The sequence below is a fragment of the Falco cherrug genome, chromosome 5, assembly GCF_023634085.1.
Source record: "Falco cherrug isolate bFalChe1 chromosome 5, bFalChe1.pri, whole genome shotgun sequence".
NCBI classification, from domain to species: domain Eukaryota; kingdom Metazoa; phylum Chordata; class Aves; order Falconiformes; family Falconidae; genus Falco; species Falco cherrug.
This window is the reverse complement of record NC_073701.1, coordinates 42,414,329-42,439,433: the sequence shown is the minus strand read 5'-3', so window position 1 is coordinate 42,439,433 and position 25,105 is coordinate 42,414,329. Positions and strand designations below refer to the sequence as shown.

The 25,105-nt window shown below is 37.5% G+C and overlaps 2 protein-coding genes across 17 annotated transcripts in view; one reads left to right on the top strand and one right to left on the bottom strand.

The window, feature by feature from the left end:
• TMTC3 (transmembrane O-mannosyltransferase targeting cadherins 3) overlaps positions 1–17,405 on the bottom strand; it is a 35,092-nt gene extending 17,687 nt beyond the window's left edge. The window contains exons 1-8 of one of the 4 annotated variants that reach the window (XM_055711798.1): positions 17,288–17,405; positions 16,332–16,484; positions 9,731–9,808; positions 8,780–8,892; positions 7,975–8,191; positions 6,184–6,402; positions 1,346–1,445; positions 556–671 (exon numbers count right to left, since the gene is read on the bottom strand). In XM_055711798.1, coding sequence (XP_055567773.1) covers positions 556–671; positions 1,346–1,445; positions 6,184–6,402; positions 7,975–8,163 — 624 coding nt within the window. In that variant the 5' untranslated portion in view covers positions 8,164–8,191; positions 8,780–8,892; positions 9,731–9,808; positions 16,332–16,484; positions 17,288–17,405. Of the gene's footprint in view, positions 1–555; positions 672–1,345; positions 1,446–6,183; positions 6,403–7,974; positions 8,192–8,779; positions 8,893–9,730; positions 9,809–16,331; positions 16,485–17,287 lie in introns of those variants that run through there. The other 3 variants (XM_055711799.1, XM_055711797.1, XM_027815410.2) reach the window with 3 other exon arrangements.
• A 64-nt stretch (positions 17,406–17,469) lies between these two features.
• CEP290 (centrosomal protein 290) overlaps positions 17,470–25,105 on the top strand; it is a 54,801-nt gene continuing 47,165 nt past the window's right edge. For 3 of the 13 annotated variants that reach the window (XM_055711793.1, XM_055711792.1, XM_055711790.1), the window contains exons 1-12: positions 17,620–19,830; positions 20,446–20,564; positions 20,704–20,781; positions 21,552–21,621; positions 21,833–21,879; positions 22,252–22,395; positions 22,603–22,656; positions 23,430–23,450; positions 23,600–23,752; positions 24,121–24,303; positions 24,663–24,752; positions 24,827–24,949. In XM_055711793.1, the coding sequence (XP_055567768.1) occupies positions 20,463–20,564; positions 20,704–20,781; positions 21,552–21,621; positions 21,833–21,879; positions 22,252–22,395; positions 22,603–22,656; positions 23,430–23,450; positions 23,600–23,752; positions 24,121–24,303; positions 24,663–24,752; positions 24,827–24,949 (1,065 nt within the window). In that variant the 5' untranslated portion in view covers positions 17,620–19,830; positions 20,446–20,462. Of the gene's footprint in view, positions 17,593–17,615; positions 19,831–20,445; positions 20,565–20,703; positions 20,782–21,551; positions 21,622–21,832; positions 21,880–22,251; positions 22,396–22,602; positions 22,657–23,429; positions 23,451–23,599; positions 23,753–23,786; positions 23,915–24,120; positions 24,304–24,662; positions 24,753–24,826; positions 24,950–25,105 lie in introns of those variants that run through there. The other 10 variants (XR_008732430.1, XM_055711796.1, XM_055711787.1 and 7 more) reach the window with 9 other exon arrangements.

The window sequence follows — 25,105 nt, the reverse complement described above, 5'->3', positions numbered from 1 at the left end:
AACTTAAAGAATAATCAATGCTTAAGGCAAAATCTATCAGATCTGAAATTAAATTTAAAGGTATTCTTAGTACAAAAAAAGTCATAAAGCTATTACTGATTCAAATAAGACTACTCCAAAATGTCCGGTTATTCAGTAGAATGTAATGAAATGCATTTGTATACAACATTCTCTATTTTTACTACACGAATTCAAAAACACATAATCCCCCATGTTTATGCACTTCTGACTTTAATAAAGGCTGTTACATGCCAGTCTTCAGAAATCAGTCAACTAAAACCTTAGGTTTGCATTAAGACATGTCAATTCTTTATCGAGTATATTTGGTAGTATCTCTGCATGGCATGTAAAGGACATTGGAATCCCTCACCATGAACCACATACGTTAAGCGTTAGTTGAATCAGAAAAAAAAAGAAAAAAATCCAAAAAAATCTAACAGAACTACATTAACTTGAACTGACAAAAAGCAGTACTGAAATATGATGCTTCAAAGTAGTTAATGTCTCATTACAGAATTCCTGAGAAGAAATCCAATTTATTTTTCAACAGCTTACCCCTTGAGCAATAAATACTTCATACACACAGCATATCCCCACCACTGTTATTCCTTGTTCTTTACACAGTGTTGCAACAGCTACTAGAAACACAGTCACTGCAATTGGAGTCCACACTGCAAATAAAGAAGACATTATTGAAATGTTCTATCTCACAAAAAACCCAAGCATTTAATAAAATAAATTAGCCTACAAAGTGAATACTTTGGCTCTTCACATTTGAGCATGCTATCTTTTATAAACTTAGTCAGTATGCCACTCATTATTAAAGGCAAGACTACCAGTTTTACTCCACAGAAAATAATTACATGTATCAGTTCTAAAATTGCCTCCCTTAAATTGAAAGAACTAAATGAAAGGCAAAAACCTAATCTATGATAGGGAAACAAAAACCCCAATCTTTCCTAATTCACCAGAACACTTCTTCGAATGGAATATTTTATGGGGAGCCATGAATTTTCACAAAGTCAATTTGACTTTGGAAAAGAGGCAAGCCTCTGCTGAAACATTAAAGCTTACTTGTAACCATCTGAGGCATCTCAGCATACTTCCATATACATGCATTAATATAAGTCAGTGCAAGAGTACCATGCTCTAGGTGTTTCAAAACAACTGAAAGTCCTTATGTCTTAAAGAAGGAAAAATAAAAAAAACTATTTACAATGGAAAGTACTATTACATGGGTATCTTGCAGCTGAAGGGGTTTTTTGTACACACCCATATTACCATTTTAAGAGCTCTTTTATCAGCAATACAGAAATTATTATGTATATATTTGTCAAATATTTACCTATGGTATTATCTGGCCCTTTAGATTTTGTATATGACAAAAAAGCAGCTAGGAAAAAGATAGATGATAAAAGCTCTGCTCTGCCCACAACTCCAGTTACCTGAAAAAGAAGGGAAATCTAGATTATTCTTCTAGTGACTATTCCAGTACTAGAATAGCTTGACTGATATACTGTCAGGATATGCATAAACAAGACCTGTAAACTGAGCAAAAAAGGCTAAGAATAAGGCTGCTTTCAGTTCAATCAGTACTGAATTCAAGAATGGAATAATACAGGTGGCTGGTGGACAGCTGTGGCTGATGTGCCCCTAAGTATCACCATTAATGAGACAACTGAGAAATGCAGTACGTTCTTTTATCTTTAGTAACAATAGGCACAAACAGCATTTGAGGCAGAATTTGGGCACGATAGCTGCTTTCTTCATCATACTTGGAAGAAAACAGCTTTCATCAATAGGGGCTCTAAGTGAAGCCTGACAAGGACTTTTGCACATATACATCCTGCACACAGTGGCATACAAAAACTGTGATTGTTATTTTTGTTCGTAAGTTTTCTGACGGACTGAACAGATCTGAATCTGAAAGAAGCATTCCCTTGACTGGTGCTGTGGGAGCTCTTAGGTGAACAGTCAACAGTTACAAATAAATTGAATGGCAGACTCTGTGTAGTGGAGTTAAAGAATGACTCTGGCTTTACTATAGGACTACCAATTTTCTGAATGACAATTTGGCTGGCAATAGTAAAATCGCAGGTAGCACCCTCTCTGGTAACAAGACAGAGCGGAATGGATTTTATGAAAATTTGGAGAAGTGCTAAAATCCACAGGGTAGAAGGCTGTTTTGGAATCCCCAATGACATACAGATTAATTTCCACTTCAGGAGCTGTTTTCAAAAAACACTGAATTACAACAAATAACCAGAAATGGAAGACATATCACTAGGTTTTTTGTAAGACACTGACCACTACCAGAAACACCTGTGTAAACCAGTTGCAGAATAAGTCATTATATTTACTGTGCTACAGAAGTTACAGAGCCTATGGCAAAGAGAATTATATGTGTGTGTGTATATATATATATATATAAAGAGAATAAATCCTCACCCTGGTATAATTCACAGGAAAATGCACCCCCAAAAAAATTAACTCTGTATATGCCACTGGTTAATATGCTGATGTAAATAGGTATTTCCTGAAAGAAGCTTGCAGCCAGGTGGGCATTGGTGGCATTGGTCTCTTCTTCTAAGTAACAAGCGAAAGAACAAGAGAAAATGTCCTCAAGTTGCACCAGGGGAGGTTTAGATTGGATATTAGGAAAAAAATCTTCATTGAAAGTGTTCTCAAGCATTGGCACAGGCTGCCCAGGGAAGTGGTTGAGTCACTGTCTCTGGAGGTATTTAAAAGATGTATAGACGTGGCACTTAGGGACATGGTTTAGTGGTGGACTTGGCAGTGCTAGGTTAACGGTTGGACTACATGATTTTGAAAGTCTTTTCCAACCTAAATAATTGTTACTATGTAACAAACGTAACAAAAGTTAACGGTTACTATAGTAGCCACTGTGCTGACCACAGTACCATTTAGGACTGCCTTTCTTCCTCATTTGTCCTCCTCTGTAACACCTGATTGTATCCAAATTTTTGCAAGTAAGCTGGCTGAAAAATGGCATGCTATACCAAGGCAGACAGTCATATTTAGCTAAGGAAACCTCATAGCTCACCATTTGATTATGAAGATGCTGAAAACTGTCTTTTCAGTCATCTGGAGCCAGCAAGAAGTTTTTATTGCTAGGTACATTCCTGGTCAAGCATAATTGATCCAGCACAGCACAAAAAGAGAAAGTAACTCAATATCCAAGGTCACAGTGTAAAGGAAAGGAAAGTATTCAAATCTGAATTTGATTTCGTGCTCTGGTGCTTCCGTTGGGAGTAGCATACCTTTACTGAAGCACTCCCTGAAGAATGCGCAGACAAAGCATGTTTCACAACTGATAGGACATCAGAGTTTGTGTTAACATTTTGGACAGTATACAGATGTTTGTTTCAAAAATGTCTTAAGATGTTTCAAGGATTCCTGGTGTGGATCTCAAAATTGTCCAGCATTAAGGCAGAAATTAAAGATAACTTTGTAGATCAACTGAAAGAGATCATTAGCAAAGCAAGTGTGCTGATATGCCTCCACAGTCCCCTGCCACCAAAATAAAGATACTATTTCTGGATACAAAGGTGACTTATGAGAGAAAATCCCAGCATTCACCAGGTTAGGTGATATCCTGTAACTGTAAAGATGGTCAGCATGCCTCTGGCCAGAACAGTAGCAAAGTAGGTACAAAGACTGAACTGTAATTCTAAAGACAAGGACAAATGAAACTATGATGACATTATTCAACCCATTTCCTCCAAAATTCTTCCTCGGAAAATGATGTATTACCACTGCAAGAGCCCAGCTTCTCTCTGAAGTCAGGCAGAAAATTATTTTCTATTTATCCTGCTCTGCTACGTTTTCTAGGAAAAATCCATTTCTCAGAAAAAGACAGGTACGGTTTGAAATGTTTATGTATTGCATCTGCTCTTCCAAACTCTTGTGTAGTGGAGTAATAAGTAGGAGACTATTTAGGAGGAATGCATATTAGATAAACTTCATTAAAGACACAAAAGGTACCATCAAATCATATAAAAGCTGGGAATGAGATCTGTTTTGGAGTTTTAGCCGGCACCCAAGTACCCAGGTCTAAAATATAGCTCATTCTTACCTCCTCTTTTCCATGTACAGAAACTTTCAGTTATTTTGCCTTTTATACATGTGCATAAGTGTCAACTGCCAACTCATAACAATTCTTTCTTGGTTGCATGTTAGGCAGAATTCTCAATGCAAACTTGCAAGGATAAAATGCACTAGTTCTCAAAAGCGGAAAGATTAAATTGAAAAGGTGGGGCAATGAGGAAGAAAACCCCTTAACCGATTCTTCACTGAGCACCTAAGTACAACAGCAGGGGTATGCAATTACAATTGCATTTAAATCTCAGAGTCTCCAAGTGTTTTAAATACAGCACCGAGTTCCATCACTGGAGTAGTCTTAAAGTGCCCTCATGTGGCTAATATCAAGAATTACGCACTTACTACCAAATTGCTTCATAACTGTACTTGGTAAATTTGTAATACAATGCCTTACACAATATGCTTTTGTTTTGTAGAATTTGTGTGATAATTTTTGCTAACTGTGTTGCATAGTACTAAAGAAACTGTGTTACTGTTATCTGATATGGAATCTAACAGTTCAAGCATGATAAAGAATCATCATATTTGGAATGAAAGTGATAAAATTACAAAGTATGATCTAAGCCACGAACCACTAATAAGTCACGAGCAACTTGCTAATGCTCCTGTAAAGATACTACCACGTTTACTACAAGAGGAAAAAGCCAGACTTTGAAATTTAAAACATGTGTTTTTCAAAGAAACTGAAAACCAGGTTAAATTAAGACATTATATTTTTTAACCCATATTTTACCCAAGATCCTATGGAGGTTTGTGCTTTCAAGCAGAACAGCAAGCAAACATTCTTAGGGGTTTAGCTTCTGTATTTTTAAAAGTGCCACTAACTTCTTCTAGCAAGGACTTATTAGTAGCTCAAATAGCAGCCAATTATAAACCCCATGAACTTAATTCCTACAAAGATTTGCTCGAAGTACACAGATGCAGGCGAGTGGATTGCTACTGACAGGGATTTGTGTCTTTAGAGGAGAGAGAGATGTGAACTCTCTACACAAACAAATCAGCCCCCCGCAAAAGTATGGCAAAAAATAAGAGCAAATCCGTCTCATTTTCTTAGAATCAGAAGACATCCCCGCCTCCCTCCCCCCAAAAACATATTGTTTTAAAAAAATAATAAAATGGGATATTCCCTCCCCAAAAAAACACATTTAAAAATAAAAAAAAAGAAATGGGACACCTCCAAAGCAGCAGAATGTTTAAATATTTTCAGTTTTCTGAAAATCGGCTAACACTAAGAAAAAAAACAAAAGAGAGACTGAAAATGGGCTTTTTAACACCTGTGAACTACAATCTACAAAAGCCAATCTAAGTGGCATAGAAGTAACAGCAGAGAATTCCACAGATCTGCTTTATCAGTGTTTCTGATGGAAACAAATTTAATTAATAGCGATCACAAGACTCCATTTACTCCACAACACTGCAAGCCTGGTTGACCATTAAAAGTATATAATCAGACAGGCAGCTTGCAGAAAGAATGCTTTTCATAGAAGCGAAAAACTTCAGAATCAAAGGGAAGGTGAATATGAGAGGGGAGAAATGCACTTCCTTTTTCTGACATTGGATATGTTCAAAAAGGGAAGGATGAAACAGAACGGCCCTAAGCTGGATGTAGCATAGCAACAATCCTAGAAGAAGTCCTGCTGAGGTAGCTATGTTGACATAGTGGACAGAACAGACCTGGTGATTAGCTAAAGGGCTGTGCTTAGCGATTCTGAAAATTAATTTTAAGAGGCATTTATAGTATTTGCAAAATATGATCATCACAGAACACAAATATCTATATAAGCTAACGTAGCTACCACCATAAAAGCCCATGTTCATAGCAGAGACCTAAGTTACTAAATAACTAAATTAATGTTTCTTTGATTATTTTTCAATAGCTGCATGGAATACCAAACCTCCCAAGCACTGAAACTTGCCATCTCCACCTATCATTGCAAAGGGCAGAGTAAGTACAAGTAAAATCACACACTTTTTGGAGTTACGATATATCAACATGTACAAAACCCACGAAACAAGGTTAATACAGCTTGATCAAATTAAGCACATCACAACTATACCTACCGCTTCAGTATGTATAGGGTGCACTGCAAAGAGCAAGGATGCAACTACGCTGCTCCTGTTGTCCAGAAAAAGCTTACAGACCTTGAGGAAGACTACACAAACCACCACATGAAAGACCAGATTTAGGAAATGGTAAGAAACAGCATTTAACTCGCTGAACAAGTAGTTTAAGCGAAACGTAAGAACTGTAAGGGGACGATAAGATTTATGACTCCTCTCCTAAAAGAAAATAAATAAATCAATCAGTCATTACCAACTTACAAAGGGACTTTTACTTCAAAATATCTTTCTAAAAATCTATGTACACAAGATTCCCCACTCTACTTTGAGGCATCTACCTTTCAAATAAACTGAAAATCACTACTAAAAAACCCTAATCTAGCGAATTAAAAGAAAACTTGACTTAAAAATAAAATATTAAACAGAGAAGTTAATTATGACTACTTTTCCTACTTCCACATTGTTTTAATGTGTTGTTCAAGTATTTTGATTACTCTGCCATTTCATGTTTTAGCTCAGTATTTTATAAAATAAAAATCCAGTGAACTCAGCGAAATGTATTATCTACATATTTTCAGTATGTCTACCAGTCAATATATCTATGTTGCCAGTTACTCCATCCACAAACCCTTTTAAAAAATACACTTAAACCCATCTTCCTGTTCCAAAATGCATTTGGCAACCCACAGTCTGTTGATATTTTGCTGAATACATCCATAAAACAGAGGAAGAAAATTAAGAGAAAAAAATGGGAGGCAGGAGAGGGGGGGGACGACACAGGGAACCAAACTGCACATACAGACAAACAACAGCACAATATAGGAAAAAAAATATTTTAAAAGGCATGAACAATCAAATTAATCCGACTTAATTTAGTTAAAATTAACCTGACATTCAGCTGGTTTTAAATGCAAAATCCACACTGAATGAGATTGCCTTCTCCCACTCCAAATGGTTAGAGCATTTCTGTTGAAATTTTACTGGGAGGAATTTAGGAACCCACTTACTCTCAGTAACTACAGGACTCTATGACATCTGAAAAAAACTTCTGGAAGCTTTCATTACAGGGTTATACAAAAAATTATGTATCGAAGTCTATTTGTAGAGCTAGCAATTAGTATCTCACAAGGAATTAACTCTGTATATTACAGACAGAAGACGAGTGCAAGGTCGAATGCCTTGATAGGCAAAAACCCTGTGACTGTTAGAGAATTTTTATTTATTTGTTCAGCAATGGCACCACGTGTAACTTTCTGAACTATATGTAAATCCTTAAGCCGTTGCCATTTAATGATGTTTATCAATGTCTTTAATGCCAATAGAGCTTTCCAGATAAAAACAATCACCCTACATGGGCTACAAACCAAAAACTCTGAATTCACAGAAGCCAACCTACTCAAATTTATTGGGCTCAATACTGATTCTTTAGCTCCTACCTTAGCTGTCTAAGACTGTTATCCTTCCTTCCAGAATGCAATTAGAAATAAATACCCTTGTATGTCATTGTCTAGCTTTTACAGGAGAAGGGAAAATGGACAGAGTTGTACAATTTCAATATTGGAATTAGTTAACACATCTTGCAGCGTGATAGATGACTTCATTTTCTTACAAGTTTTTCTATTGAACAAAGGGAAAGAATATAAATGACATCTGTTCCTGAGCTTACAGTACAAAACACTAACACCAAATTCCATCAGAAACAAACTATCCTGTTAAAACCACATTAGGGAAAAGAAGTGTTAAAACCCCCTGAGTTCCGAAATGCCTCAAAGTGTTTTGCAAGCAGTTTACCTCAGACATTGGAGTGCCCCAGAAGTCATTTTGAAACAGATTTCTTAATGGAGTAGAAGGATGCAAATCTTTATTATCCAAAATTGCTGAAACATCATCAAAAACAAAGCCACAAAAGAGACTGTTCCAGTAGCAGGCTGACACCACACCAACTATTAGTGCTGCTTCTTTCAGGCTTACATCAGCCATCTTCTCGAGGAGTTTTCATGGACAAAAGCTGAAATATGGACAGAAACTTGAGTAGTTTTAATGATTAAACTTGATAAATAAAGTCAATTTAAGACATCTAATATTTTAGAAGCTAATGACGCCACATATCTAAAAATCAGTAAGATGGGAAACTTTCCTCAGGTCTTATCCATCTTACACAACTTTGTGTTTAAAAGAAATACTCCTATTAAAAAGTCTCACTCCTGAAAAGCCTTCACACAAGCTGGATACACTGCTACATTGCATGTTTTACTAAAAAACCCAGATGATAAATTGTGATATAGTTTTTAGCAGACAGCTATGTGGTTCAAGTGAATGCTGCAAAAACTGGAAAACCATGAAAATTAAGTTCTCTAGAACCCAGAGTAATTTAACATACTGACACAGAACACTAAGTTATCAAAATGGCAGGCCATGTGTTAATTATTCATTATTTTTAATTTTAAAGGTGTTTCTCAACAAATTTCAAAAACAATTAAAAACCCAAATTTCAAACATTTTGAAGAAAAAGCAGGAAACTTTAAGAACTTCATAAATAGAGGTGTTCAAGAACAGGTAAAGAAGGACATTAGTAACAATAAAGAGTTAAACTTACCATCGAAGCTCACACTTTGCTCATTTGCACTCTTCACAGAAGTTCATTAAAAGGTCTTCTTTTTTTTCAATTCTGCCAACTGCTCTGTCACTAAATGTTCATGAGAGTCCCGTCTAAAGAAAAGTAGCATGCAAAAAAGACCCTACAAATGAACTCTATCTTATTTTCTCTCACCTTGCAAAAACTGCCTAAGCCCTACAAATTATTACACAGAAGTTTTATGATTATTTAAAAATACTATATAGGTGACCTGATCAAAAGGTGCAATTACTATATATTGGGTTGTTCGAAAACCCTGTTACACCTTGGAAGATAAGAAGGTAATTACAGGTCAAAGCCATTCTTTTTGACCACTGATTGTCACAGCATGGATTACTGCCAGTTGTTGGGGCCAAAGATACTGAAAAACTACAGCCAGCTGAACACTGACTTAGTTGTAAGAAGGAGAGATGATTGAACAAAAATATATAATATTTTCCCCAAAACTAAAGAGGGGTAACATCTATAGGGACACAGAACAACTAATAATAGCCAGATAATGTGGATCCATAAATATGTAAAAACACCAGCCTTATGTCTATCAGGATTCACATATCAAAGCTGATGAGTTATTTGGAAGCTATAGTCTGGTTTATTGCCCTAAACACTGAAAGGCTGGTGATTTTATTTTTTTTTTGCTTCAGTTTGTTGGGTTTTTTTAAACTGTGTTCAGATTTAAGTATACTACCCTTTACAAATCGGCCATAGAGATACTTCATCCAGATAGGTAACCTGAGTTGTGGTTTGTAGCCTGGGCCTGAGAGTGTAACAATCACCTATCACAACTAGTGGTAAAGGAGCAGTAGTACAGGAAGAAATACCACTGTAACAAGATGCAGGTACAGTTAAAACCAAAAACCAGGACAAAGATCATTTAAAAGGAATCAAACCAATCCATTCAGTGTTACTCACATAACGGTAGCAAAGGGCTTTTTCTTTTTCTCTTAATAGTACTTGGGAACTTTTTCAGAGCTGTCACCACCTTTGCAACTACAAAGAAAAGGAGAAAAACCCACAAAGGTAAATGTTAAATGATGCTGCTACATCTTTTTGCCAAGCTAAATCAGAATCAGAGTACTTTAAAACTAAGATTAAGCCAAGATTAAGTCTGAACATATTTATGGTCTTCTTGGCAGCCAACAAAATCTTATTAAGAAAACAAAGTGTACTGCAGGAATACATGAAAAGACAGCAGACTTTTGAACTTCAGCTCACCGAAGTTTTTTAGTTCCCCCAGGCTCCACCAAGAATGTGGAAGAGAAGAAACTGCTGTTTCTCACCCTGCTAGAAACAGTTTGAAATTCCTTGTTTGCAACAGCTTCTGAACAGTGTGCTTCCTACTTCTTGAAGTTCACCAGTTCTACTGAAAAGCAGTGGTATCCAAAAAGGACATATGATAAACATGTAATGTTTTTCCAAAATAGAAGCCTACACTTTCTAAATACTGTGTTCCAAAAGCTAATAGGGCAAGACAATATTGCCAGACAGAACCAACCGTAAGAAAAAGCATCACAGGGTGAGTAGGTTTTCAACGAATTTACTGTATTGGTTGAAGCTACAAGCCCTTGCAGATACTGCTTTAGGTATCAAAGAGTAACACTGAGGTAATTCTTTAACACCTCTATTTCAGAAACATTGCTGCTACGCAACTAGGGGAAAAAAAAGAGATTCCTAAGCTTAGCCTCCTATCAAAAGGGAATTCCTAACTTTAATTGCTAGCTCCTCAACTACTTTTTGTAGGTTTTTACTTTACACAGAATATATGTCAAGACAGTTACTTATCCCTTTATCCTAAGCAATCTCGATGCTTTCACAAGCCTTTTTTTTCCTTTCTGAATTACTAGTATTTCTTCTACCCAGAAGTCTAATTTTACACCACTGCTGACCATGCTGTTCCTTGACAGAACTACTTTTCCCTACATACCACTGTAGGCAAAGCACTGTTTTCATTTGAATGAGAAAACTGTTAGGCATAAAGAAATCAAGATTTTAGCTACATCCTAAGTCAAGTGGCTAGCCCACCATCAGAGAAATCTGTTCGGAACACCAGAAGAAATTCACCTTTACCATCACATCACTCCTTTACACGCACATTTCAATCACAGATAGGACTGCAAATCTTGGCAAATACATGGCTGTAATTTGGTCTTTCAGGACAAGTATTTGAGCCACAGACACACTAGGCAATTCTGAAGAGCTTCCTAAATTTACTATAAGGAATGAACACATGCAACAAAATGCATTGTTCTGGTTGTAGCAGCAAGTCACACAACACACTGCTTGAACCATGCCAAGCTTGGTAATCTCAAGTGCATCAGACCACATCCCTCTCAAATTATTGTGTTGTGCAGAAGTACTAGGAGGTCTTGGCAACAGACAGGCAACAGACAGGCACAATGGAAATCTGGAACAGCCCTCATTTTCCAGCAAACTGCTTCCAAGGCAAACACAAAGAGAAAAACTGGAAATGCAAGGCCATGCACAATCTGTAGATCGCACAAAACTGTATCACAGATACTTTATTACTTCGGACTTGCATACTGCCATTCTAAAGTCTTACTTTCCTTAAATATACTGTAAAGATACATAAAGTTAGGAAAATTACTTCTTTCACCTGGCCTGATTACAGGGTAGTTTAACGTTCTTGCTGAATTGAAGCATAAATATGGAAAAGATGATTTTACAGTCCTTTATGTTAGCATAACAAGGCAGATTTTGAGGAAGGCTCACCATCACAACTACTACTTCCTATCTGCCACTATAGCTGGGTCCACCACCAAACTCCAGGCTTCAAACCTTGAATGATTGATCAGCACGTTGAGAATGCAAGACTAAAACAGAGGGAGGCTTATAAAAAGTTCATCTGTAGTTGGTAAGCCAGTAAAAAGTATGTCTGCCATTAACCTCAGTGGAATACAGCAATTACTATTTGGCAGCCAACTCACTTTTCATGCCAACTAATCTGTTGTCAGTTCCATGTGGGAAAGTAAGGAAGACTACGCAAGACTGAGAATCTCACAGATCAAAGATGCCCAAGAGGCTGCTGAAGCATTGGTATGACAGGGCACCTCAAGCGAGTGTTCATACTCCCTCCCCTTCTTGCCCAATAGACATGTTGAAATTTGCTATTAATGCCAAGTACGGTCTTGCAAGTGCCAGTACTTCACCACTCCTAGCGATGGATGTATTGATAAATACCTGTAAAACACTGCTGAACAACTTGTTTGTGAACACAGGCTTGCTGTGATGAAGAACCACATCACTGGTTGCTCTAACACATGTAAACAGATTGACTGTCCCTCAAGTCATTTTTTTTATCTCATCTACCTTCTACTTTCACAGCTTGTAAGACTGCTCATCAAATAATTTAACCATCCCTCAGGTTGTATGACTGCCAGTCTGTGGTCTATGGAACAGCCACAGAGCCCCTATTTGACTGGATAAAATCAGGAGAGACACGTACTTCATTACCAAGATTTCTGTTGGATGTTTTAATTTACAACAATATCTGACCATGTTGTGAAGAATATGTAGCTGAAAACAATAAACAACAAGATAAGCCCTGTGAGACAGAAACTGCACAACCTTGAGAGCCGATTGTGGAAAAACGGAATGCCCAAGCTCTGCAAAACACCCAATTGTTAGTCTAATTTTCTCAAGCTGTTTGGCACATAAATCTGCGTTTTGCACTGTACTGTTTTTGTACGTATACAGAGACATTAAGTGGAAACGACAGACAAGAACCACAGCTCTCAAGTAGGCTTGGCTTGTAAGGCATGTAGTTTTCCTCTTCAAAATTATCGAGAACCCTCTACCAGTTCATCCAGTCTTCTCCTTCAAGAATTATATATAAGATATAACAACAAAAAAAATTACAAAAAAAACCCCCAACACCCAAACCCAGAAAACTATTTCTCTACAATCATTACCATATCCATGACACTAGAGAAGGTTTAGCACCACATATTGCAAAATACAGTAGTCTGCACAAAAAAATTCCACACAAAAATTACATAATGATGTTCTAAGAGTATCCTCATCTGGGATATTTGGGAGCGTGGAAGACATTTTCTTACTATATGAATTTATGAAAAATTAGGGTATATATATAGGTAAGAATACAGCTGCAACCCCTAAACATGCAACAGCTATTTAGCACTTCATAATTAGCTATCAACTAAAAAAAGCATGCTATCTACCACCTTACATCAACAACAGACCACTGCAGGAGAACATATTCTTGGGTTGATTAGAACATCTTACTATCTAATTTTAGAAACATAAACAGACATTTAATTTTTTTCTTCTACTGGGTAATGGCATTTTTACACTCTGAAAGGCATTAATAACAACTTCTGTTCCAATCAGCCCCACTTCAAAGAAAATGTTCTATGCAAGTCATTTCTTTCTTCTTTAGAAAAAAGACATGAGGAGGAGTAGTAGTAGTAATAGAGAATTTGAGAACCATGGCACTTTTGTATGGGAAAAAGCTTGCACAATCCACCTAATCCTGCTCAGGATTGCAAGAAACTGACAGGAACAAATGCGATCATTAAAATTAGTCTCAAACAGATGTCACAATTGCAATGTTTCAACCTGTTCCAGCTTTTGTATGAAAGCTCTTACTACTCCCAAAAATATCCAGCCTAACTGACATATTATTGATACTTACAGCTTTTGATACAAGTCAGTATTTTAAAAGTCAGTTCAAGCTGTCAGAAAACCTTTTAAAATATTCACCTTATTCACTGTCCATAACAGAACATTAGTTACGACGATCTAAAGATTAATTTTTTAATCTCATATTTTTAATATATTTTCATTCACACTTCATTAAATATTCATAGATATTAAAAATACACCTGACACTTTTCAGTCATACCAAGATACTAGCATTTTCAACCATAATCTAACTGCAATTGCTCTCTAGAGATTACGATGTAACAAGAATCAGTGAGGCAACAGTCTGTAACTCCACAGCGTCACTTTAATAAACAGCACTTTGCCTGTGCAATGTGAAGCAAAATCATTATGTAAATCTCAAGGAACTCACTCAATTTTGTGTTAGATTAATTAGGCTGCTGGTAAGAAAACACAGGCAATTTGCATATGGATCAGGCAGCTCCTTGAAAAGCTTTGAAAACCAACTAATGAGCATTTATGCTCATACCTAATCATAAAATGTGGGCTTCCCACTCTCCTGTTTGGAGTTCTAAAGCCAGTGAAGAGACAGACACACACAAAGGAGCTGCCAAAAAATAGTCGTGCATCTCATTTACTCTGGAGACATGTACTTTGATAACCACTGAAGGTCCTTAACTGTTTAAAATGTATTTATAGTTCACACAGAAAACCTTCACATTATCCAAGGTGGAATAAAACAAAGAACTGTTAAAACCCTCCTAGATTTATTTTTATTTTTACAGAGGTGAGCAACAAGTTCATCCAAGAGCTGGTGGCTGAGTTTATGAATATCAGCAGAGATACACACCACGTGTTACCAAACCCAGTAGTAGTCACTTAAAAATGGCATTTTAATACAGCTTCTGAAGCTCTGCTAATATCCTAATTTGTCTTACCTACTTTCTACCCTTAGAAAGAGTATTTTTATTTTTGGCTAAATGGAACACACTTTCTCCTGACTTGATATGAGTGTTTAATGACAGAAAGAGATCATAATTTTGTTTGTTGTCCCTCTCCAACACAGACTTTAAATTTAATCGTCTCTTAAAAATGTCACTCCAAAGCACAACTCCAGTATGAAACCACTTAGATGCACAGCTGAGATTTAAATGATTTGGCTTGAATCTCATATAGGAGAAGGCAAGCACTATTTAGGAAAATGAGAGGAGGAAGAATGCGAAACATGCCTGGATTCTCCTTTCATCTTGCCAAGATCCTAGAGCAGAATGTAACAAGAAAATTTTATTGTGGCAATCGTCCCCGGCAAATACTACAGGATAAAGAGGAATGGGATTAAACTGAAGTACTCTTCATTCCCCAGCAAAGAAATGGCTACCAGCTTTCTCTTCATACAGTTCTGAAAGATCAACTAGATGAGGAATGGCAGCTCTGACATAGAGTCAAGAGCACTCGTTGCAGGCCAGAGGAAAGATTACCCAGGGGCAAGACTGTGATGAGCTTGCTGGCAACCAAGCAGCTGAACTAACACTCCGGACATTTTAGAGTACTCTGGTACAAAGAAGGACCAAAACATAAACCAATTTACAAATGGGCAAGAGAAAATACTGGTTTAGCTGATCGTTTAGCTTCAATTTGTTCAATACAACTGGTGCAACAGTCAGTTGAAAAACAAGCCACATAGGTATGGTTTGTATTTTATAGCTTAAAATGATTAACAGGATGTCACACTTCAAAGCCAAACCTTTAGGGTTTTTTTTTGTTGGGTTTTGGGCTTTTTTTTTTTTTTTGCTACATTCAAACAGTAACAAATAATACCTTTTATCTTTAGAATAACTACATAAAACATGATTAGTGTCTGCATAGGACACTGATGCAAAAATAGTGTCTAAAATAATGCTGATCAACCTAGAAATACAACAGCAAAAACTGCGTGTTTGTTAACTCCAAAGAATAAATGACCAAAAGCTACATGGGTGGCATAAGCTGAAAAGGCAGCCTTTAGACTCTGCTATGCATGTCCTTATTAGTATGCTTTGTTTGTATGCGACTTCTTGTGGTATTTTTAATAACATTCCATTAAGTCTTTCCTATTGCAGTTTTCATATTAGGTCTTTGAAATGGCATACTTCTGGCACAGTTATCAAAGCTGCCATTTAACGTGGATGTCTAACAGGGTAGGTCAAGCTATGTACTACGGAGCTACAATGTTCTGAGGCCAAAGAACTACAAGCATGTATTCCTGCTAAAAGAAAATCCACTTAAACAGTTTGTCATGCCATTAGATGTGATGCAGAATAAAGGAAAAACTAGTTCACTTACTCAAAGGCATTCTGTATTTTAAACCTTTTCTAATTTTGTGTAGTGTTAATACTTCTTTTCACTTTGGAAATTTTCATGCCCACCTCAAAATCACTTTTAGTTCTGCATCAATCTTCTTTACAAGCTGCTCGACACAATTATAACCTACATTTGGCTTCACTACCAGTATATACAATGGTGTCTTTTCTGTTGATTCTGTAACAGAACAGTCAAAAAAATGCTGAAGCACATTAAATAGCTATACTGGCCTTAACAGTTTGTTGACCTGATGGAAGAAGATTTTTTTTTAAAAAAGTTCCTATTCAAAAACATCCTAAAATCAATGGATTGTTTTATTTTCCATTTCAAAGGTGTACCCATTTCCTGAAATCTTGCAGCAGGGCAGCATTACTCTCTATGGATCACCCATTCCACCTATAAAAGTGCCTCCTGCTAAGAAACACTGTTTTACACTTAACCTTAGCGTTTTTTGTTTTTAGCAACATTTCCCATTCATTAAATATAAGCCAGTCTCTTTCCCTTCCCTAACTACACAGTTCGCTTTTCTTACCTGATAGAGCTGCAATTAACCAGTCTCTGGCTGAAGGTACAAAAGTCTTTACTTTCAGTTCAAGAATGAAGAGTTATGTCAAGACTGGAACAAGTTGCATAACTGTAAGGACTGCCAAGCTTGCATCTTGTCAGCCTTCATTAAATATCAACACTAATCAAAAGATAAAAAAAAAACAACCACAAAACAATGAATAATCCAGGAAAAGGCAAAAGTCCAAAGATAACAATATAATCACCATTGCCTTTCCATTATGAAAGAAAAAAACAAATCTTTTTCAGCTCTCCAGAGCTACTGAATGTATTCAAAGACATGCCTTGAACGGTTGCTGGTTTTCCTTTTTTATTTAAAGTGATGTGTTCACATCCATTTAGCTAAAACGTAAGATCCTAAACTTTTGGGGCCATCAAACCACTACAAACGCCCAGACTTACTCGCTGGCCACCAGTACTCAAGAGATCCCAGTAACTTATAGATGTGATCTTTTCCTATACTGCTCTGCATGCTACCTCCTGGGCCTCGACTATTACACATTTACCTATAAAGCACACGCCTATCTGAGCAGTGTCGCAATCCTCCCGTCGGCCGGTCAGAGGGGGAAGAGCACGCTGCCCACCGCCGGGGGAGCCAGGAAAGGCCAAGCCAGGGTGGGGGCGGAGGGGGCCAGGGAAGCGGCAGCCATCAGGAAGCCCAAGGATGGGAGCGGGGCGAGCCGGCGTGCGGGTCCGTAACCGCTCCAGCGGCGCGGAAGCACGGCCAGGGACCGAGGCCGCAGCGCGACCCGGCGCTCAGCAGGCGCGGAGGGCCCGCGGGTGAGGCCCGGCAGGCCCAGCCACGGCAGAAAGAACCACCCGCCGCAGAGGAAAACTAAGCGGGCTACGCCAGACCCAAGCCTCCCAGTCCCCCAGATCCCGTCTGTGACGGACGAGCCCCCAACCCGCCACTGCTCGCCCTACCTGAGACTGCGGAAGAAGCAGCTTCGCCGCTATCGCCCACCGTTCGGGCCGCCGCCAGGCACGGCGCATGCGCACAGCGCCCCGCACCCCCGCCCCGCGGCCAGCAAAGGCTGTCGGGAACCGTCCCGCCGGGTCATCGGGCCCCGAGGCATGCCGGGAGCTATGGTCCCGGAGGAGCCGCGTGGCACGCTGGGACACGCAGTCCGCCCGCAGCGGCGCGGGGCTGCGGCCCGGGGCTGTTCCGGTCGTGGGGTCACGCTGCGCCCCGCCCGTCCCTGCCCTGCGTGGCCGGGCAGTGCCTTGAGGTGGGCAGCGCCCGGCTGGCGCCGCGGGGGTGGTCGTGCCCGGGAGCGTTGACTTTCCCCGCGCGGGGCAAGTACCCGGGTCCTGGAGCGGAGCCGGCGGGAGAGTTTGGTGGCGTTGCCCAGCAGCGGCCGCTGCCGCCGCCCTCGGGGAGCGGTGAGGTCGAGGGGCGGGCGGTGCGCTGGGGAAGGAGACTGCGACGGCTGTCGGAGGAGGGGCGGCCCGCGTTCCCCGGGGAGCGCCGTGGAGAGCGGGCAGTCGGGCCGGCGGGCCCCGGGCAGAAGCGTCCGGTGGAGGCCGTTGCAGCGGTGCCCGCTCTGGAGTGCTGCCTCAGCGGTGCCCCGCTGCGAGGCGGACGCAAAACATTCTGGTTTGTGAATTCAGCGGAGTCAGGCGAAACAGAGGCAAAATTGTCTCTCGGCAGCACCCCGGAGGGGCTGCGGAGTGTCACTACGTCCTTCCCGGGGCTGGAATATGCAAAGGGAAGGAAATAGGGCCCCTGCGAAAGATGCCGCTTTGACTGGGGCTTTGTAGTTAAGCTCTAGTGCTCTGTCGAGCCAGTAGATGAAAGCTGGCCTGGGTCACGTCAGTTTAAAATCAGAAGTAGCTTAAACTGGGTTAGTCCTGGTAAACTAATGTGGAGTTAGCAAATCACATCTCCCGCATGACTAAGCCTTGTTTAAATATATGTGATTCTGTGCTACACGTTATACACACCTTTATGGGAAAAGAACAGCTATTCCTACTGGTGCTGAATTTCGCTGTGGTGGTAAGGTATCGTTGTAGCATAGCTGCCTCGTTACATGGTTCCCTGTCGACAGCAAAGGATGTTATTGTTCTGATAGTGCTTGACCATGCCCACCGGACCACCTTTTCTGTCCGCCCTCGTCGATCTTTGTAAGATCTGGCCATTTTATGTATGTTTGCTCCTTTGACTAAGTCAAGAAAATCTTGTGATAACTATCATCAAATGCCCATCTATTTCAGCACACAGATCATCAGTCAACCAAAAGCACAGATTCTAGCTGAGGGCAAGGGATCAGCTAATTTTATGATGGAAAACTCTTCGATTAAATAAGTTCTTATTGTCCTCAAGTATGCACATACTGTGGAACATACTGTATGCTTAGGTTGTCCCCCTTACACCTTACTATAGCTGGTCTCCCAACAAGTTGGATTATTCTATGTACAAATATCTCTAATTTTGGATAAAAATTTAGGATTAATACTTTCTTAAGACATTATAAGTTAAGAGAAGGATTTGGAAGATGGAAGGTAGGAAAAGATTGACAGTAGTAAGGTTGTGCATTTGCTTTCAGAATATTTTTCATTGTTGAGCATTTCATACCCATAATTTCTACGTCGCGTTGTTTAAGAAATAATTACTGTAAGAAATAATAGTGTTTTTTAAAAAACAATCCTTAAATATGTTAATGAAACCAAGTAGTATTCAATTAACTGAAGAACTGCCAAGATCAGTATGCACCTGTATGTGATTTTCTCATATTTTCCTTTGCCATCTACAACAAAGCGCAGAAAAGCAAAAATGTATATGTGATGTCAACTTTACAAAGTCATGGCTTATATGGAACGCATGTTTGCTAAAATATTTAGCCAACACTGAAGGAATGGTAAATACAGGGGAGCTCTCAAACAGGTTACATGTTCAGAAAAGATGAGTAAATGTTGATTTTTATCCTCCCTTAAGCTACAGAAGGATTTCAGAGTTTTACAGCTCTTCTCTCAGACTGATAGGTGTATTTTTTGTAATACCAGTTCAGCCTTTCATTAAGAAAGGAAGTTTCAGTTGTTGAGTCTTTAAATAGCTGAATGATAAGCAAGGTGGACAATGGAACAGATCTCAAAATATCATTTTCCACATAGAGCATTGTTACAGTTATTGACTGAGCTTGATTTTTTTTCTATAAAATACATATCCCAGCTGTGTCATTAGTTTTTTGAATAACGATGATTTTAATATTCTAGTTAGTTTTCTTTCTTTCTTAATTTTCTTAACTATTTATGCCATATTTATAATTTAGGTCAATAAGTAGATTAAAAATGTTATATTTTAAACTTGGTAGAATCTAATTTCTGAAATAATGATAATAAAGGCTAGAGACAGCTCCAGAGAACAGAATGATCCAAGACTTCCAGTCCCTTCTGTTTTTTTCAGGTACTGCATTGACTTCCAGGTATATGAGAAGCCACCGTGGTCCACAGCAACCTATTGCTTACAGGTAAGCAGTAGAACAAAACTTTGCACGGCTTTCTGATCAGTTTTTTGTCAGTTTTGAGGTTGTTTACTATCCTTTATCAGTTCAAGTATTGTAAACAAAAGGAAAGGTTATTTAATACAAGAGTTTATTTTAGAAATTAATGTCAAGAAATGGATGTTCATAGTATGAAACTAATGCAGATGTTGATTGTATTTTAAATACTAGAAATGATTTTCTGACTACAAGGAGATGTTTATCCTGCAAGGGCTGGTCCAGAGAGCACCTGGTTTGTTTGTTCATTAACATAAAAATACTGCATTGAGAGGTAGGGAGGAAAAAAAAGGCTATTAAAAGTTAAAATAGATGTTTTACATGCGTCCTGATCTTCACTGTTAGTGTCCCATATTCGTGGAGTATGTATGATGTAATTTTTAACTTGAAGAAAAAATGGTTTTACTGTAGTCTCCTTGTTTGCAGTAGAGTAAAATATGAACACAGTGTTAATCAGTGTTAGAAAATTGATAGTTATTAGAATTATCTTGTGTGGTTCAGTAGCCAGTCTCCCTTAAATCATTTGATGTAAAATTGATTGGCAGTGATAATGTCTGATAATTGTTATTTTAATTTTCTTTCCAGGGGAAAATAAAATCAGTATGGCACCCATTTTAGATTGGAAGAAGCTTATGAAAGTTGATCCAGATGCTTTGCCTCATCAAGAGGAACGAGCAGATAGATTGCTGGAGACTGTGTCCAAGGTGCTCAGGGAGAAAACAGAAGATAAGGGTTTTGTTACACCTTCTTCCCTAAACTGTCTCTGGTCCTTCACATACAAAATGAATTATTTTGTGGATTTCATTGATACTTGTATAAACCCACTGTTGTCTTTTTCCTTAGGTTGATGGGAAAGACTTAAAAACTGAAACTTTGGAACACCTGATACACCTTTTTAAAATTACTCAGTCGCTATTGAAGGTTTGTATTAATCCTCACTTTCTACAATTCTGCAGATCCATTTGTTTGGGGTTTTTTTGTTTAAATGAAAGTATCATTAGTCTTTTTTTTTCCTCTTTTCCTGCACAGTGGTTACTTGTAGAAGCATTTCTATGCCAAGTGTGTGCTTGCACCTAATTATCTGTAGCTGTTGGGATTATGCCATGTAGCAGCGGGAAGTCAAGTGAATAGGACTAACATAGTTACATAGTTGAGGAACCTTAATTTTATAGATAGAAAATGTGAACAAGTATTTCAAGCATTGGTTAGATATTGTAAGTTCCTGGTAATTATTTTAACTTTAATAGAAGTTTTTGTGGTAGGCTGATGTTTTAGAGTAAATTAAAATGTCACCATGAATGAAGAAACACCACTGTCCTAAAATTAATCTGATCAATCTGTCACACTTTCTTGTATGTACTCATAACTGTACTGAAAGTGAGAAATAACAGCAGCATAGGTTAGCACATTGGTTTTAGAGAGGCTTTTTTACTGTTTTTAATTTTCAGCAGTATGCTTTTGAATGTTAAGGTAGCCTTGGAGAACAAATTAATAAAAAAGATATTTCAACAATCTGAACTTAACTGTCAGCATGAGGAAAAATGGGAGTAGTTTCATTTGTTTAAAGAAAGAAGATTGATGTTCTTTTCTAAATTATTTTTGTCATTTTAAACATGAGGTCTATGGAACATTCTCTTAATTTACATTAGTAGTAAATATTTTTTCTTTGTTTACTATACTTTTTTTCCCAGATGAAAGCTCAGGAGGTAGAGCTGGCACTAGAAGAAGTTGAAAAAGCAGGGGAAGAGCAAGCCAAATGTGGTAGGCAAGCCTTTCTATGCTGTTCCTAAATTATTTGTTAAATGTGTTTTTAATTGGTTTTTTGAAGTTTAAGAAACTGAACAAAATACCAACTGTTGTGAAGTCAGTTGCTTCAATGAAGGCAAATATTTAAAGACTAAGGTTAACCACTGTTGTTTTATGTACTTTTTATGTTATTGGGTAATTCACTATATCAGTTCTATTTTAACAGAAAATCAATTTAAAACAAAGGTGATGAAACTTCAGAATGAATTGGAGGTATGTTTTAAAATTTTGCTAGTTTATAGAGTGCTATTTGGTGGTGGGGTTTTAATTTTTTTTTAGACTAGTGTTTTAAGCTAGTAAAGAGATGTAACAGCCCTACATTTTAGCTAATATTTTTTTTTGCTTTTGAATATTCATCAGCCTCAGGTTTGCAAAAAAGCTGTATATACAATGATTTTTTTTTTATACTTGAATAAATCCCATTTATTTTTAGACGTATCTGGGTTATGTTGAAAGAAGCTAGTGAGCCTTTCCTATTGCTTTTCCTGAATGTTAGAAACATTAGTCTTAGCATCTGCTTTGCTTTTTTAGTTCTTTCTGTTTTGAAGAACTGTACTATATTTATGTTATTTTAACATTTTTAAGATGGCACAAAGATCTGCTGGTGGTCGTGACACTCGTTTTTTGCGTGATGAGATCCGCCAACTGGAAAAACAATTAGAACAAAAAGAGAGACAGTTAACAGATACAGAAAAAGAATTAGAAAAAGAGAAGAAAGTGAATGAACAGGTAAGAAGAACTTCAGCTTGGCATCTCTAAAAGCTGTTCTGGCACATCTTTTGAGAAGCTGACGTTCTGAAAAGATCCTCTGCAGTTAAAAAACACACAATTGAAATAGGACTGCTGTGCATTCATTTTCTGTTTTGTTTCTGGAGTTCTTTGTTTTCATAGTATGTGATGTTAGGATACATATAAAGGTTTTCCATGTTGTTTTAGCTTGCTCTTCGAAATGAAGATGCCGAAAATGAAAACATCAAATTAAGGAGAGAGGTTAGTAAAGAATTATTGCTGTTTTCCTGCATTATTTACTTTATTTATAAATATATTATTAGCTTTCTGTGTTTATATTTGGTGTGGCATAACATTTAATTCTATTTTGGAACATTTCCTGGTTACTACTACAAAAAGAATATGGAATTTTAATCACATTTAGCAAATATATAGTACATCTGCTCCAATGAAACTTAGTTAATTGACATCAGGAGATGTCTACTTTTAAATTTACATAGTCCTACAGTGCATTAATTTTATCTGGATTTTGTGTTTGAATTTTTTGGTTTTTTTCTTAAATACTATTGACAAAAGATCTGGTGGATATTAGATGGGATTCAGATTATGCTTGCTGCTTTTGCAAAGGTTGCCCGATCGATTAAAATTATAAAAAGTCAAAAGTTAATGTAACAATAACTGCAGAGGTAGAGTTAACATTCTTTATTGCTAGACTTTTTTAATCATTCTCTTGAAACACTTTTTTCTAACTGTTTTTGGAAGAAAATGCATGTTTTGGGGCATTTAATATCTGTATTCTTGGCGTCTGAAGAGAATAAAATAGACAGCAAAAGTTAAATACGTGTCCTGGGGGGGAAACCTCGAGAATCATTCCTCAAAATGCCTTTTTGTGTATGTGTATGTATGTATGTGCATGCACAGGTATAAAGAAAACTGGTTTATTTCCTCTCTATGTTGATTCCTATTTAGTCTTCCTGAAGCAAAGATAATTTCTAATACTTTTCATGCTTTGTTCTCTCCTTTTTAATCTGAAGAAAAAAAGCATAAAGAAAAAGGTGAGGCTTCTAAGTTTTTTTAAAAGCAGACTATAGGAGTTTGGATGGGTTTTGACTGTCTTAGCTCTTTGTGTTAGCTTGCTAGAAGAGCAACAACTTTGTCTTCAACTCTTCAAAACAGACTTAAGTTTGGATTGCTTTCTGTGCAGAATGAACAATTGCGTCAGGATCTAGTTGACTATCAGAAACAAATAGATTCTCAAAAAGAAACAATTCTATTACGAAGAGAAGAGGATTCTGATTACAGATCACAGTTGTCCAAAAAGAACTTTGAGCTTGTCCAGTATTTGGATGAAATTCAGGTAAAATCTATGTATGCTATTGGCATTTATTAGACTGTTATTAACAATACTGTTTTTCAAAAACCTATGTCAATTTACAGATTGAGTCATGTGGAGTCAGGGAATTCATAATGCAGTTGGGTTCCGTGATACATATACTTCACGTTTGTGAATCTGGCAAAGGTAATGAAGTTACTGGCAATGAGAGATGTGTCTTTTATTTGCTGTTAGGTTTTGTTGAAATTGATGATTAGACACAAAATACTCTCTTCTGTGCTAATTTCATGTAGGACTTTTCAAGTCTTAAATTTAAGGTAACTATCAATTAGTGCTTATTCAGGTGTTAAGATGTGCACTTTTTAAAAGCAGCTTTTTCTTCTATTTTGCAGAATTTGACTGAAGCTAATGAGGAGTTAGACATTCAAAACCAAGAAATGAGGAAGAATCTTGAGGAATCAGTGCAAGAAATGGAGAAGATGACTGATGAATATAACAAAATGAAACTAATAGTGCAGCAATCTGATATTGTTATGGATCAGTTAAGAAAAGAGAAAGAACAGTACAAATTTCAAGTAAGAACTGATTCATATTCTTGGAAATATTTTTTTTTATTTATAGTGTATTATATATTTTAGCTTAAATCAAAAAACATTCAACACACCCAGTTAAAAACACATGCTCTGCTGAAACAGCACACTCTAAAAGTAGTGTGATCTTTATAGCTGCTGCAAATTTTAAAATCTGACTGCAGATCATAATTTTTTTTGTACAAAAAGTTAGTCATACTCTGTTCTTAAGAGTCATGATCTTCCCTTGCTGCTGTAATGCTAATCTGTTAGGTTGCATGTGCTTTATGTGGTGTGTTTGTACATATACATTGGTTAAGCAAAACATTTCTGTGATATGATGTTCATCTAAATGGCATTTCTAGATTCAGGAGCTTTCAGACCAACTGAAAGCAAAGAATGAGGAGGACGATCCACTCATGGCAGCTGTAAATGCAAAAGTTGAAGAATGGAAGGTACTTTTTAATACTTTTTAATTATTTTTAGGGATTATTTCATGTGTTCTGACGGTATTTTATCTTCTTCTCAGAAAATCTTAGCTTCAAAAGATGATGAACTCCTGGAGTATCAGCAAACATTGTTTAACTTGAAAGAGAAAATGAAAATGGCTCAACTTGATGTAGACAGAAACAGTATACTGGCCCTTCAGCAGGTACAGTCTATGTGAGAAATCACACATGTATAAATTACCATTCACTGAACGTGCTAGTGACAGAATATGTATTACTTCAGTTTGAGAATTATGAGAAAGGTTGATTTATTCCCCTACAAAGCTAGCTTAATAGACAATGCACAAAGGAAACATCTC